A 13,353-nucleotide genomic window follows, 5' to 3' on the forward strand; every position below is an offset into this window, starting at 1 on the left:
GCCGCACGCTCTACCGCGCCGGCCTTCTAGGCCTCCTGCCGCCTCGCTCGCTGAATGTGGATGTGGTTGTGTGTGTGTTGCGTTGGGTGCGTCTACTGTAACTACTGGACTGGGCTCATGATACAAACAGGCTCGATGGGGCAGCCGCGCGCGGCCTCAAGTGAGCTGCATCTTCTTCTGGAATTCCTGCGTGAGCTCGTCCAGCGTCAAGTCCGGGTTGGCCTGGAAGAAGTCCAGGAAGGCCTGCGCGCCGACGGCCCGCTCGGCGTTGGTGGCGCCCCGCTCCTCGGCCTCGTAGACGAGGTGCTCGGCCTCGTACTGCAGCTCCTTCTTGTCGTAGTACTCGGGGTCGGCCACGCGCTTCATGAGGTTCAGGAACTGCTCATACTCGCAGCAGGCCAGCAGGATCTGCACGAAGAAGCTCAGGCGCGTGTGCCGCTGCCGCTCCTCGGACAGCGCGATCTCCTCGTCGCAGCGCGCGTTGTACTGGTCCATGGTGAAGCCGCGCTCGACCAGGAAGGCCTCGATGTGGCTGTTGGCCGTGTCGATGAAGGCCTCGTGCAGCTCCTTCCACTTCCTGCAAGCGCGTCAGCAACACACACACACACACACACGACAGGTTAGACCGGGCTGCTAGATAAAGTACAGGTAGAGCAAGAGGCCGGGCGGCTCTACTGACGGTTCGACTTGGTCCAGGTCGGCGGCGGAGGGTCCTCCCTTGGTGAGGAGGATGCCGAAGTGGCTCACGTGCGCGGCGCAGAAGTTGTTGATGGCCTCCTGGAAGTCGTCGCCGCCCACGTAGGCGGCCACCCACTCGAGCACGTCGTCGCTCGGCTCCATGTCCTTGACGAGCGGCGTCTCGTAGCGCAGCAGCAGGTCGATGGCGTCGAAGCTGGCCATGGCGAAGTCGCAGCAGCAGGAGAAAGAGAGAGAGAGAGAGAGGATCACGCCGCCAAGGAGGAGAGAGCTCGAATGAGCGCGATTGTCTCTTCTCGGCGACTCACTTGATCTTTGTATGCGGGCGCTGCGGTGCGAGGCGACGACAAGAACAGTGCACCGAAAAGCATCAAATATGCGCTTCGAGAGGGGCGCGGGCGCAGAGACGAGGCGACATGGCTACAAAGCGGAGCAGTATCCAGCTCATGGCTCCGACGCCTTCGCCGCGAGCACGCGCTGCTGGCCCGCTGAACCCGCCGGGGCTGCGCTCTGCTGCCCCAGTGGAGGACAGCCCACCGCATGAGGCTTCAAGAGGCTGCGGGCTTCGGCGCTGGCGCCGGCGTCGGGAATGAGTTCAGCGGTTGCAGAGACGGGAGTTGGTGAGCTCCGACGTTGAGGTGGCCGCCAGCGCTACAGGCATGGGGGATGTAGCGGGCGGCGCCCATGTTGCTGTGGTGATCATGAATATGGCCATGGCCGTGACGCTCAGTGGCATTGGCCACTGCAGGGCACGGAGTGAATGGCGCTGTTGCAGCTTCCGGTGCGTCTCCCCCAGCACGCGCACGTTTCTCGTGTTGGCATCTTGGAGGAGCAGCGCACTCGGATGTGCTCCAGTGTCAGTACTGCTGGCCCAGCAGTGCACCAGAAGCGCGTTCGGCCAGGGCGAGCAGTCTGGGGAAGAGAGAACCAGCGAGCTGTGCGTCTGCATTGGCGATGCTGGCCGGGAATTTAGGGACGACGCGGCCATCAGGCGGCATCAGGCTATAATAGCGTACGGAGGTCGTAGCACTTAGGAACACCAAAGGCAAGTCGCTCCACGCAGCAGACGCACAGGTTCATGCACCTGCCGTGCGGTTCCTCGGTCTAGAAGTCCTGCCACACCGAAGTGAAGCTGCAAATACAGTACTGTACATCCAAATCAGGGTAGGTAATAAGGGTAATCGGAGGTAGGAAATAAGTGCCCCGGTATGTAAATCGGAGTTCCGTCCTATTTTTATCCCATCGGCTCATTCTCAATTCCGCGCTCAACTGCCGCGAAGCTCTCCGCATCAAGCAGCATGGCGTCGACGCCCTCCGCGCGGCCGTCGAGCATCGCCATCGACGACGCCAACGACCGGCCGCTGGACGCGCCGTCGTCCCCCGTGGCGGCCATGGTGGACCTGTCGCTGTCCCCCGCGCCGCCGCGCGGCGCCCAGGAGCACGACGAGGAGGACGAGGACGAGGACTACGACCTGGCGTCCGCCTCGAAGCTCATCCCGCTGTCCATGACGGACTCGGCCAGCGGCGCGCGCCCGCTGCCGTCGCTGCAGTCGCCGCTCATGTTCCGCGACGTCCCGTTCGCGGGGCTCTTCGTGCTGCACCTGGTGCTGCTGCTGGTGGCCACGGGCAGCATCCGCTCGGCCGGCGAGCAGGAGGAGCAGGAGCAGGAGCGCAGCGACGTCGTGGGCGGCCTGCAGGACTCGCAGGACGACGCCGACGTGGGCGTGGCGCTGCGCTCGCTGTGCGTGGTCAACGTGCTCTTCGCGCTGGGTTGGCTGCTGCTATTTATTTTCTACTCCAAGCTGCGCTTCGTGCAGGGCTCGTGCGTCTTCTCCATCGCGGGCCTCTCGGCGCTGGCGGCCATGCTGTTCCTGCTCGAGTCCAGCGACGGCCTGTTCTGGGCCGTCGTCTGCGCGGGCGTCGTGGTGCTCGACTTGGCCTGGTACGTCCGCTCCAACCACGGACTGGACTTCGTCGCCGTCTTCTTCGAGCTCGTGGTCGAGTTCCTGCTGGCGCACCCGGCGCTCGGATATGCCACGTGCGCGGTGCTGGTGGCGTACACGATCTGGGCCAGCTGGATCTGCACGACGATTGGCTATGTTGGCCGCGAGCTGTCGCCCTGGAGCTTGTCGATCATCTACCTGGTCTTCCACTTCTACTGGACGTCCAACGTGCTCAAGAACATCCTGACCATCGTGGCCTCGGGCACGACGATGATCTGGTACTACCGCAACGAATCGACCGAGATCTCGCCTGACGTGCGCGAGAACATCTCGGACCACGACTCGCCCAGCGATGCCAATGGCCAGCCGCAAGACGCCCCCGCCGATTACCTGGACAGGAAGGTGGTGCTGCACTACGCGCGCTGTGCGATGACAAGCTCGTTCGGATCCATCTGCATCGGCTCGCTGCTGTGTCCCCTGGCTCACCTCGTGTGGAACGCGCTGCGCTGGGCCCGGCGGGACGAGTCGGTGCTGTCACGGCGGTTCATCTCGCTGCGCTCGGAGCGGGTGGAGCACTTCATCCGCACGTACCACAAGTACTCGTTCGTGCACATCGCGGGCTACAACAAGACCTACTATGTGGCCGCGCAGGATGCATGGAGACTAATCGAGCACCACGGCGTGGAGGCGATCGTGGACGACGACTTGACGAGTCGCATCCTGCTGCTCGGAGGCAACGGCTGGGCGGGCGTCATGAGCGCGCTGACTGCGTCGGCCCTCGCTGGCGCATCGACCCACGCCACCTTCTTCACGCTCACAGCGTTCACGCTCTGCTACACGACCATCTCGCTGGCCACGCAGGTGATAGCGGCCGTCATCAAGACGCTGTTCGTGTGCTTCGCCGAGAACCCGGGGCGCCTGAGCCAGCTGCACCCGCTCATCTACCACCGCTTCGTGCGACTCGCCGAGCTCAAGAGCTTCCGCGACCACAAGGCACCAGGCAGCACAAGAGCATAGACTACCACCACAGGACTTCTGACGAATCTCACCTGGCGTTGAGGCATGAGGAGGTAGAATGGCTTGGACTGCGAACCAAACTGAATAGCACATAGGACACCGAATTAGCCTTACAGGCCTTGCAACGACTTCAACAGCAACAAGTACCCGCCGGAAATCATAGGTACGTCTTCGCGCGATGCGATTGGCCCATCCGGTCTGAGTTCGTTTCAAACGGTCAAGCTCACTTGTCAATAGTGGAGTGAGAAGGAGCAGACGGCCACGAGCTGCGACGATGGAGAGCAGCTACCTGCGCGCCGCGATGGCGCTGTCGGCGGCGGGTATGGTGCTCGTGCCCGTGTTCGGCCTGCTGCTGCGCTTCCAGCCAGCGTTCGTGCACGGCCTGCGCGTGAGCTCCAGCTCCGCGGAGGTGAACTGCTACATCGTAGGCGGCCTGTACGCCGGCGTGTTCCTCGTCTGCGGCCTGCTGCTGGCGCTCAGGACTCGCGGCTGCTTCGACAACGAGCAGGACGTCACTCAAGACGGCATCACGAGGAGAAACCAGCGCTACGGACTTCGCTTCGTGGAGCTGGAGAGCAAGGAGTTCGTCCGAGCCATGGAAGCCATGGACAGGAGGACGGAAGTGACGCTCTCGCCCAAGAAGACTCTGGAGCTGCCCACCAAGTTCCCGACCAAAGCTGATTCAGTGTAGCCGACGTTGATGCACGCAGCCTCCTGGACCAGGTGGTGGCAATTCGATGTACTGTAGTTAGTTTAGCCAAAAAGCACGAAGAGCCGACGTCTATGAGCCCTCGAAAGTGCACGAAGTACAATATCCAAGAACACGAAGAAGAGGAAGAAGATGATGAAGACAATAAAGAAGAAAGAGCACGTTCAAGCCCAAATAACTTGCTGCGCGGTTAGTCTAGCACTTGTAGACGAGCACGCCAATATCGCCCACGTAGAGGTAGAGCATGTGTCGCTGCTGGTAGCTGATGTCGAAGCCGTAGCCCTCGCCGATGAAGCAGTGCCACGACGAGCCGAACTTCTTGTCCATGCTCTGCTTTATGAGCTGCGCCGCGGCCTCGTAGTTCTTGACGGGCACGTGCTTGTCGCACGCCATCGTGATGATCTCGATGGTCTCCGTACACACCTCGGCGGTCATGTCGTTGTGCTTCAGGTGCGGCCGCGACGAGATCTTGCGGTACTCCTGCTCCGTGATCTCCGACGCGGCGTCGTTCTTGGCGGCCTCGGGCATCTTGTCTGCTATGCGGCGTCTCTCGGGACGAAGTCTAATAGTGAAAGTGACTCTTCGAGGCGCTCTAACCAATCTAGCCATTGGTGAGTCGTCAAGACTTCGCAACAGCAACGATCCTGGTCCGCAATAATGCAGCTTTGTGTGTCTCGAATTCATCGCCTACATGTACCCCCGTAGTCCAAGTATATAGCACGACACCCTTGTCTTTCGATGTCATTAAATCTCTTGGTTACTGGATGCGTGCTCGAACCCGCACCAACTCAGCCGCAGCAACAAGCATCTGGCAGCTTCCTCTTCGTATCGAAAGTGCTACGTGAGTTGAGTCGGAGCATTCGGCATCGGGTGATTAATCGTTTTGAGGCGCCGCAGCCCCACAGAGTGTCCCCCGTCCGTCTATCACTAGAATTCTGTGTTACGTCCAGCGCATTTCCCGGCAGGCCGAGCGAGTTGAGGCCGGACAAGTCCTGCGAGCCTCCCGACGGTGCTGACGGCGTTCAGAAACGCCTGCCCCACTGCAGTCGCGCGCGTGGCGATTGCCCTTTCAAACGCTCGCGCGTGCTGCCTGCTGGCAATGGCGATTCTTCTGCTTGACTAGGATCCAGGCTGGAGCTTCTGACAGCGAGTATGACTGATCGTCCTGCGCGGTGATGGTCCAGCACTTACGACGGCGCTCGACGACGGCCGGCGCGAATGAATCCAGAGGTGGCAACTTCGAGCAATAAAAGGAAAGGCACCGAGGCAGCGCTCTCGCAGCTCGCAGCTTGGAGCTTGGACACGTGTGCGTCTCGCTTCTTATTTCGCTGGCGCGGACCAATGCAGGCGAGAGGAGCTTGGATCGATCCAAGTCGAAGTCATTCCTCAACTTGCCATCGCATAGCAACATCCGCAGCTCACACCGACGCCCAAGAATGCAGTTCACTCGCTCCGCTGCTCTCGCCTTGACTGCCACGGCGGCGCTCGCCTTCAAGTCCGCCGACGCGCACGGATACATCTCGAACCCGGCCGCCCAGTTCGTCGACTCGACCAAGTCGACGTACTACGCCAAGACCATCACCGCCGACGTCAACAGCGCCTTTGGTGGCCTCAAGTGGGACGACAGCCCGGAGGCCAACACGGCCACCTTCACCTCGTCCTTCGCCAAGGCCGGCTACTCGTCGCTCCGGGACATGCTCGACCAGCAGGTGACGGACTGCGCCAACACGCGCACTGACGTTTCGCCCGTAGACGTGTCCGGCCTCACGACCATGAGCTGGCAAAACGACCAGGAGCAGAAGGGCTTCATCGACTCGCACCACGGCCCGTGCGAGGTCTGGATCGACGACACCATGGTGGAGCACCAGGACGACTGCGTGGCCAAGTACGGCTCCGGGTACCCGGCCAAGGTGAACGCCGACTTCTCCAAGTGCTCGGGCGACTGCACGCTGCGGTTCTACTGGCTGGCGCTGCACGAGCCCAACTGGCAGATCTACAAGCAGTGCGTGCCCGTCGTGAGCGGCTCGGGGGCTCAGACGACGATGGTGCAGGGCACGGTGGTGCCCGCTGGGTCGACCACTGAGACGGCCAACGAGAGCGACGGCGGCTGCCAGAACCGCGCTCTCCGCACTGCCGATGACGCCCCGACGCACCTGGCCAACGGCGTCAAGATCGACTGGACCGACAACCGATTCCTCCGCGCTTTCAACGAGTTCGCGGCGGGCTTCCAGCTGAGCGAATGAGTTGACTGGTAGCATTCTAGCGAGGCGACTGTGCAGTAGACAACAATAGCGGCTCGCCTTCAAGACATTAATGTCGGTAGCGTAGTGTAATTCGCCATCCAAGGTATCCGAATCTTAATGTGAGTGCGTATCACGTATAAAACCCTGTCCTTGGGTCTTGGATCTTGGTCTCGCAAACGATTGCAGCAGGTCGACTGGCGAAATGGCAACTGAAGATTAGTCCCGGCGATTGTTGACGCACGTTTTTTTATCGCGTACCCGTTGGTCGCAGCTTCCCTTCAGAGGTCGAGCGCGCGGCATCAAAGAGCAATGGTCTTGAGCGTCTTGGATTGAGAGACCGCAAGTTTAAATTCGCAGCGAGCGATCAGGTAAAATTCTACGGGGTTTTGTGGAGCGAAGGAACCGAGGGTGCTTACCCTCTTTCATGCTGCATGTACGAAGGTTCCAGGTCGGGATATTTTGGTGGCGTCGATCGATACCGAACGAAAAGGATTGTTTTGCTGAAGGCACTACTACTACAGCACCGGCTCTAGATTGCGCCCTCCTTCTTCAAAAGTGGCACGGAAAACAATTCATTCCCCAATTTCCATCTCCTAGAAACAACTGCAGCCCCCACCGACGCCAAAAATGTACCTCGTGTGCCCCGTTGCTCTCGTCACGGCGGCGCTCACCTTCAAGTCTGCCGACGCGCACGGGTACATCTCCAACTCTGCCGCCCAGTTCGTCGACCCCGACAAATCGACGTTTTACGTCAAGACCATGACAGCCAACGTGAACCGCGCCTTTGGTGGCCTCCGGTGGGACGACAGCCCGGAGGCCAACGCAGCCACCTTCACCTCGTCCTTCGCCAAGGCCGGCTACTCGTCGCTCCGGGACATGCTCGACCAGCAGGTGACGGACTGCGCCAACACGCGCACTGACGTTTCGCCCGTAGACGTGTCCGATCTCACAGCAATGACCTGGCAGAATAACCCGGGTGTGATCACGCACCGGGGCCCGTGCGAGGTCTGGATCGATGAAATCATGATGAACCACCGGGACAACTGCCTCGCCGGGAACGTCGCCGTGTACTCTATGGAGATAAGCACCGACTTCTCCAAGTGCTCGGACAAATGCACGCTACGCTTCTACTGGCTGGCGCTGTACGAACCCAACTGGCAGATCGTGCGTATTGATCGTGAACAATGCTGGGGCCGGTCAACGAGCTCGCACTGAATTAATCGGTAACATTGTAGCGAAGTGAATGCGCAACGGATGATGTAGCCCCCCCCAGGCATTGGTATCGACAGCGTATATGTAGTACAGTGCACTGTGTTGTCATCCCTGGTATGCGGGGGATAACATATGAAATGCGCACGGCATGTATCGCCGTTCTCCTGTGGGCCTCACCATTGTTGACGGTATCCATCCCAGAGTCTCGTTTCCCTTCAGCATGGAAGTGCCATGACTCCGTCGCCGATGTCCACGCCAGCAGCGGTAAAACCCGCACAAATATCGATAACCGCGAGGCCATGGCGCCCGATGCATTCTCCATATCACTAGCTCTAAGTCTCTCGATGGGAGGTGACTCCTCCAACAAAACAATTCACCGCGAACGAGAACCTTCAAGCAATAAAACGAAAGGTTTGCGTATCGTCAAAGCCTGCCTTGTGTATAGCAGCCGCATTACGACATTGACCGGATCGGCTATTCAAGATCACATAGCTCTTTAGTGCCGCGCGCTCGACCTCTGAAGGGAAGCTGCGACCAACGGGTACGCGATAAAAAAACTTGCGTCAACAATCGCCGGGACTAATCTTCAGTTGCCATTTCGCCAGTCGACCTGCTGCAATCGTTTGCGAGACCAAGATCCAAGACCCAAGGACAGGGTTTTATACGTGATACGCACTCACATTAAGATTCGGATACCTTGGATGGCGAATTACACTACGCTACCGACATTAATGTCTTGAAGGCGAGCCGCTATTGTTGTCTACTGCACAGTCGCCTCGCTAGAATGCTACCAGTCAACTCATTCGCTCAGCTGGAAGCCCGCCGCGAACTCGTTGAAAGCGCGGAGGAATCGGTTGTCGGTCCAGTCGATCTTGACGCCGTTGGCCAGGTGCGTCGGGGCGTCATCGGCAGTGCGGAGAGCGCGGTTCTGGCAGCCGCCGTCGCTCTCGTTGGCCGTCTCAGTGGTCGACCCAGCGGGCACCACCGTGCCCTGCACCATCGTCGTCTGAGCCCCCGAGCCGCTCACGACGGGCACGCACTGCTTGTAGATCTGCCAGTTGGGCTCGTGCAGCGCCAGCCAGTAGAACCGCAGCGTGCAGTCGCCCGAGCACTTGGAGAAGTCGGCGTTCACCTTGGCCGGGTACCCGGAGCCGTACTTGGCCACGCAGTCGTCCTGGTGCTCCACCATGGTGTCGTCGATCCAGACCTCGCACGGGCCGTGGTGCGAGTCGATGAAGCCCTTCTGCTCCTGGTCGTTTTGCCAGCTCATGGTCGTGAGGCCGGACACGTCTACGGGCGAAACGTCAGTGCGCGTGTTGGCGCAGTCCGTCACCTGCTGGTCGAGCATGTCCCGGAGCGACGAGTAGCCGGCCTTGGCGAAGGACGAGGTGAAGGTGGCCGTGTTGGCCTCCGGGCTGTCGTCCCACTTGAGGCCACCAAAGGCGCTGTTGACGTCGGCGGTGATGGTCTTGGCGTAGTACGTCGACTTGGTCGAGTCGACGAACTGGGCGGCCGGGTTCGAGATGTATCCGTGCGCGTCGGCGGACTTGAAGGCGAGCGCCGCCGTGGCAGTCAAGGCGAGAGCAGCGGAGCGAGTGAACTGCATTCTTGGGCGTCGGTGTGAGCTGCGGATGTTGCTATGCGATGGCAAGTTGAGGAATGACTTCGACTTGGATCGATCCAAGCTCCTCTCGCCTGCATTGGTCCGCGCCAGCGAAATAAGAAGCGAGACGCACACGTGTCCAAGCTCCAAGCTGCGAGCTGCGAGAGCGCTGCCTCGGTGCCTTTCCTTTTATTGCTCGAAGTTGCCACCTCTGGATTCATTCGCGCCGGCCGTCGTCGAGCGCCGTCGTAAGTGCTGGACCATCACCGCGCAGGACGATCAGTCATACTCGCTGTCAGAAGCTCCAGCCTGGATCCTAGTCAAGCAGAAGAATCGCCATTGCCAGCAGGCAGCACGCGCGAGCGTTTGAAAGGGCAATCGCCACGCGCGCGACTGCAGTGGGGCAGGCGTTTCTGACCACTGCACGTACGTTGATCCTCGTAGCCTGAAATTCGATGACGTGGAACAGAGGGCAGAGTTTGACATAGATCACCGGCGTGACTATGGCGTCGTGATGTAAAGTTCTGCCTGAAAGTTTTTGGTTTGGGTATGTGCATGTATTATAGTGCCGGTGGCAACACCCGACTAGGGGGAGTCGCGGCGAATCGTGGGGTCCTTGTGCTCGTCGTAGTTGCGCTCTAGGTAGTCGACGTGCACGAAGGCACGCTCCACGTTGTCTAGCTCCTCCACCTTGTCCTGCAAGCTGAGGCTGATGTCGTGGGCGTCCTTGACGCACATGTCTTCGGGCAGGATGACCTCCATCTCCACGAGGTAGTTGTTGCCGAAGTGGTATGCGCGCACGATGTCGGTTCTCATCATCGGGTGGTGGACGTCGCCCAGCAGCCGGATCTGATCGATGAACTCCTGGTCGGCCTCTGCGAATGTGCAAGTGAATGCAACGCGCATCGAGTACAGTTAGGGCAACAGTAAACTACGCAACAAAACAGAGGGTAGTTGGCGGCACGTACGCAGGCCGACGAGGCGCTCCACTTGCTCCTTTCCAGTCGCAAGCCAGCTGACGGCAATGTACACCGAGATCACGATGGCGCCGACCGAGTCGAGGTACCATAGACTCGAGTGCCAGTGGGCGGCGAAGGCGGCGGCGACTGCGACTGTGTTGCTGAAGACATCGTTGCGGTGGTCCTACACAGCACCAAACAGCACAGCACGGGCAGCGGGAGTCAGGGTTGGTTGTGTTCATAAACGCGGCTCGAGAGTGTTAAACGAGCGTCGAGATTGACTGGCCGCGAGGAGGAGGAGGCCCACGGTACCTGTGCGAGTGCGTCGGCCGAAGGCGAGTGCGACGCGATCTTGGCGCAGACGTACCACAGCGCCAGCTTGACCACCATGGCGACCAGCAGCACGACCATGGTGAAGTTGGAGATCTCGAGCACCCGCTGGTGGCCGTTGAATCCCTTGATGAGCGCCTCCACCGACTGTTGAATCACTTCAATCGCTTCGAAGACCCAAGCAGAAAAAAAGATTAGAAGATGTATGTAACCTGTTGCTGCTGCAGTTGCTGCTCACCTGCCATGCCCATCAACGTGGCCGAGATGATGACGGCAATGGGCTCGAGCCGCCGTCTGCCGGCCGGGTACTTGACGCTGGGCGTGTGCATCCGCTTGTCCGAGTACCAGAAGAGCGCCTGCGACGTCAGGTCCAGGATCGAGTCCACCAGCGACGACAGCACGGCCAGCGAGCCGCTCGTGAAGGCCGCGTAGATCTTGACGACGGCCAGCGCCTAGAGCAACGATAGTCGATTAATTAGTCGATTGTGGGTGCGTAGAGGTAGAATGCAGTGCAATGCAATGCAGAAGTAGAACGGCGGGTACGCACCACGTTGGCCGCGAGCGACGCGTTGATGGCGGCCTGCACGCGCAGCGTGGAGCGCGAGGGCGAGGCCAGGTGCTGCGCCTCCACGTCCGCCTCCTTCTTGAGCAGGAACGCGTGCGACACCTGCGAGCGGCGGTAGCGCTCGTCCACTTTGGAGCCGCCGGGGGTCGTCGTCGCCACGGACAGCGACCCGTAGCCGTTGGGCGTGTGCGGGCTCCGCTGCTGCTGCTGCTGCTGCGGCTGCCGCAGCGACGGGGAAGCGAGCGGCGAGGACTCGGCCATCGGTGAGGCTGGGCAGGGACGGAGAGGAGGTCTGGTCTGCTGGGGCAGATCGCGTGTGGTCGAGGTTCCGCTGGGGACGGTGAAAAACTGTACCAGCTTCGACGTTTGGAACCGCTCTCAACTTGATACAGTTCGCGATACACATTTAACGTATAATACCGATTACGACGCGGCGTAATATTGTGTACATTCGGGGCCTATTGAGGGTGTACTAATCGGTATCTTACCTTACTGGGGCCGATCCGCTTGGAATACGCTACAATAATTTTCAAAACTGTCTATAAACCGCTTTGAAATTGTTACAGCATTACATACATTATGTAAGTAAGTTGCACCGCTTTGACACTGTAACAAGCGTGCCTCAGCCCGTTTGTCTCCAGTCAAAAGACTAACGTTGCGGCCCAAAGTCCCAGCACCGTAGAGCCATGTTCGTGCTGACGCGCATCTCGGACGTGATCCCCGTGGCGCCGGAGCTGTTCGACGCCGACTACACGCAGGTGCTGATCGAGGAGATCGACCGCAAGTACGCCAACAAGGTCATCGCGGACGTGGGGCTCTGCATCACGCTCTACGACTTCGTGAGCATCGGCGACGCGTTCGTGCACCCGTCGGACGGCACGTCGCACTCGCAGGTCGAGTTCCGCCTCGTCGTGTTCCGCCCGTTCGTGGGGGAGGTGCTCAAGGGCCGCATCGTGAGCTGCACGGAGGAGCACATCCGCGTGTCCATGGACTTTGTGCAGGACATCATCATCCCGTCCTACGCGCTGCAGACCCCGTCCTACTTGTGCGTTGCCTGCTGGCTTGTTGTTGCAGCAGTCTGGCACTCACTGCCACTTGCTTGATGTTTGTTGCTGTTGCTGTTGCAGTGACACGGCGGAGAGACTGTGGGTGTGGAAGTACTCGGAGGGACAGGAGAAGTTCTACATGGACCTGCACGAGGAGATCCGCTTCCGCGTGACCAACATCAACTTCACGCGGGTGACCAAGACGGCCAAGGGTACGAAAGAAGGCTGTGCCATTAAGCTCTGCCAGCCCCATTGTCTCGAGGTCGTTAATGGCGTTGCATGTCATGTCGACTGCTGGACAGGTATTCAAGCCACGACGACCGAGGCCACGGACAAGGCGGAGAAGGAGGTCAGCGCGGGCGACATGCGGCAGTCGCTGGCTCGCCGGCGGTCGTCGAGCGTGGATCTGTCGGACAACGACCCCACGCCGTCTGCCATTCACATCCTGGTGCGTAGAATCACCAACCAAGCCTCTCTGTTGGTGCTGCTTGTGCATAATGTCTGACGGCCGCATGCGTGTTTCAATGTGCAGGGAACGATCGACGAGGACGGCCTGGGCTTGTCGTCGTGGTGGACGAGTTAATTTACCATATTGCGGTTAGACGAATGCCCTTAACAAGAAACGCAGTTAGCCCTCTCCACACGGTCGAGTAGTTTTTCGGTCGCGCTGTCCGTTACAGGCCCAGGGACGCCAAGATCAGCTCAAGCCCAGCAAGGTGGGCACAGCGGCGATGTCGTCGGAAGCAGACGCCATGGCGCTCAAGTCTCGGGCCGAGGTGCAGCTCCTGAGCGTCCTCAACCAGAAGAAAGCGCGCTCCGCGTCCTTCTACCTCAAGGAAGAGCAGCAGAGGGCGCTGGCGGAGGATGAAGAGGACTCGAAGCTGGCGCAGGCTCGGAACCGGATCGCGTTCGAGGCGCTGCCAGCGAGCACCGAGGAGGCGCGACTGGTGTCGGAGGTTCGGCAGCTGGAAGACGACTACTTCGTCGTAGGCGCCGAAGACAACCAGAGCTCGCACTCGCACCGACCGCA

At 60.1% G+C, this 13,353-nt stretch overlaps 10 protein-coding genes across 10 annotated transcripts; 5 read left to right on the forward strand and 5 right to left on the reverse strand.

Moving 5' to 3' along the window:
- Nucleotides 1-116: 116 nt before the first annotated feature.
- Nucleotides 117-957, reverse strand: PHYSODRAFT_353395 (hypothetical protein). Its single transcript, XM_009516248.1, has 2 exons — nt 680-957; nt 117-577 (listed from the first exon to the last, which is right to left on the reverse strand). The coding sequence occupies exons 1-2, from the start codon at nt 898-900 to the stop codon at nt 157-159; spliced, it is 642 nt and encodes a 213-aa protein (XP_009514543.1). The 5' UTR covers nt 901-957; the 3' UTR covers nt 117-156.
- Nucleotides 958-1,291: 334 nt separating this feature from the next.
- On the reverse strand, nt 1,292-1,645 carry PHYSODRAFT_321099 (hypothetical protein; the record flags this gene model as incomplete). The annotated part of the gene is made up of 1 exon (XM_009516249.1): nt 1,292-1,645. One exon carries the CDS (start codon nt 1,643-1,645, stop codon nt 1,292-1,294), a length of 354 nt encoding a protein of 117 aa, XP_009514544.1.
- A 349-nt stretch (nt 1,646-1,994) lies between these two features.
- On the forward strand, nt 1,995-3,817 carry PHYSODRAFT_343563 (hypothetical protein; the record flags this gene model as incomplete). Its single annotated transcript, XM_009516250.1, has 1 exon — nt 1,995-3,817. The coding sequence occupies one exon, from the start codon at nt 1,995-1,997 to the stop codon at nt 3,654-3,656; it is 1,662 nt and encodes a 553-aa protein (XP_009514545.1). The 3' UTR covers nt 3,657-3,817.
- A 113-nt stretch (nt 3,818-3,930) lies between these two features.
- PHYSODRAFT_475825 (hypothetical protein) lies at nt 3,931-4,347 on the forward strand (the record flags this gene model as incomplete). The annotated part of the gene is made up of 2 exons (XM_009516251.1): nt 3,931-4,242; nt 4,300-4,347. The coding sequence occupies 2 exons, from the start codon at nt 3,931-3,933 to the stop codon at nt 4,345-4,347; spliced, it is 360 nt and encodes a 119-aa protein (XP_009514546.1).
- Nucleotides 4,348-4,560: 213 nt separating this feature from the next.
- Nucleotides 4,561-4,893, reverse strand: PHYSODRAFT_293265 (hypothetical protein; the record flags this gene model as incomplete). Its single annotated transcript, XM_009516252.1, has 1 exon — nt 4,561-4,893. One exon carries the CDS (start codon nt 4,891-4,893, stop codon nt 4,561-4,563), a length of 333 nt encoding a protein of 110 aa, XP_009514547.1.
- A 908-nt stretch (nt 4,894-5,801) lies between these two features.
- Nucleotides 5,802-6,608, forward strand: PHYSODRAFT_472009 (hypothetical protein; the record flags this gene model as incomplete). Its single annotated transcript, XM_009516253.1, has 1 exon — nt 5,802-6,608. One exon carries the CDS (start codon nt 5,802-5,804, stop codon nt 6,606-6,608), a length of 807 nt encoding a protein of 268 aa, XP_009514548.1.
- A 627-nt stretch (nt 6,609-7,235) lies between these two features.
- Nucleotides 7,236-7,823, forward strand: PHYSODRAFT_257305 (hypothetical protein; the record flags this gene model as incomplete). The annotated part of the gene is made up of 1 exon (XM_009516254.1): nt 7,236-7,823. One exon carries the CDS (start codon nt 7,236-7,238, stop codon nt 7,821-7,823), a length of 588 nt encoding a protein of 195 aa, XP_009514549.1.
- A 796-nt stretch (nt 7,824-8,619) lies between these two features.
- Nucleotides 8,620-9,426, reverse strand: PHYSODRAFT_476077 (hypothetical protein; the record flags this gene model as incomplete). Its single annotated transcript, XM_009516255.1, has 1 exon — nt 8,620-9,426. The coding sequence occupies one exon, from the start codon at nt 9,424-9,426 to the stop codon at nt 8,620-8,622; it is 807 nt and encodes a 268-aa protein (XP_009514550.1).
- A 582-nt stretch (nt 9,427-10,008) lies between these two features.
- Nucleotides 10,009-11,041, reverse strand: PHYSODRAFT_471886 (hypothetical protein; the record flags this gene model as incomplete). The annotated part of the gene is made up of 4 exons (XM_009516256.1): nt 10,009-10,298; nt 10,392-10,566; nt 10,695-10,879; nt 10,951-11,041. The coding sequence occupies 4 exons, from the start codon at nt 11,039-11,041 to the stop codon at nt 10,009-10,011; spliced, it is 741 nt and encodes a 246-aa protein (XP_009514551.1).
- Nucleotides 11,042-11,963: 922 nt separating this feature from the next.
- PHYSODRAFT_538886 (hypothetical protein) lies at nt 11,964-12,964 on the forward strand (the record flags this gene model as incomplete). The annotated part of the gene is made up of 4 exons (XM_009516257.1): nt 11,964-12,322; nt 12,405-12,535; nt 12,626-12,771; nt 12,856-12,964. The coding sequence occupies 4 exons, from the start codon at nt 11,964-11,966 to the stop codon at nt 12,904-12,906; spliced, it is 687 nt and encodes a 228-aa protein (XP_009514552.1). The 3' UTR covers nt 12,907-12,964.
- Nucleotides 12,965-13,353: the final 389 nt, after the last annotated feature.

This window comes from Phytophthora sojae (assembly GCF_000149755.1).
Source record: "Phytophthora sojae unplaced genomic scaffold PHYSOscaffold_1, whole genome shotgun sequence".
NCBI lineage: Eukaryota > Oomycota > Peronosporomycetes > Peronosporales > Peronosporaceae > Phytophthora > Phytophthora sojae.

Coding starts and splice junctions, on each gene's coding strand:
- PHYSODRAFT_353395 (XM_009516248.1), bottom strand. CDS start 900: ATGGCCAGCTTCGACGCCATCGACCTGCTGCTGCGCTACGAGACGCCG. Junction 578..679: donor GACCTGGACCAAGTCGAACC/GTCAGTAGAGCC, acceptor ACGCGCTTGCAG/GAAGTGGAAGGAGCTGCACG.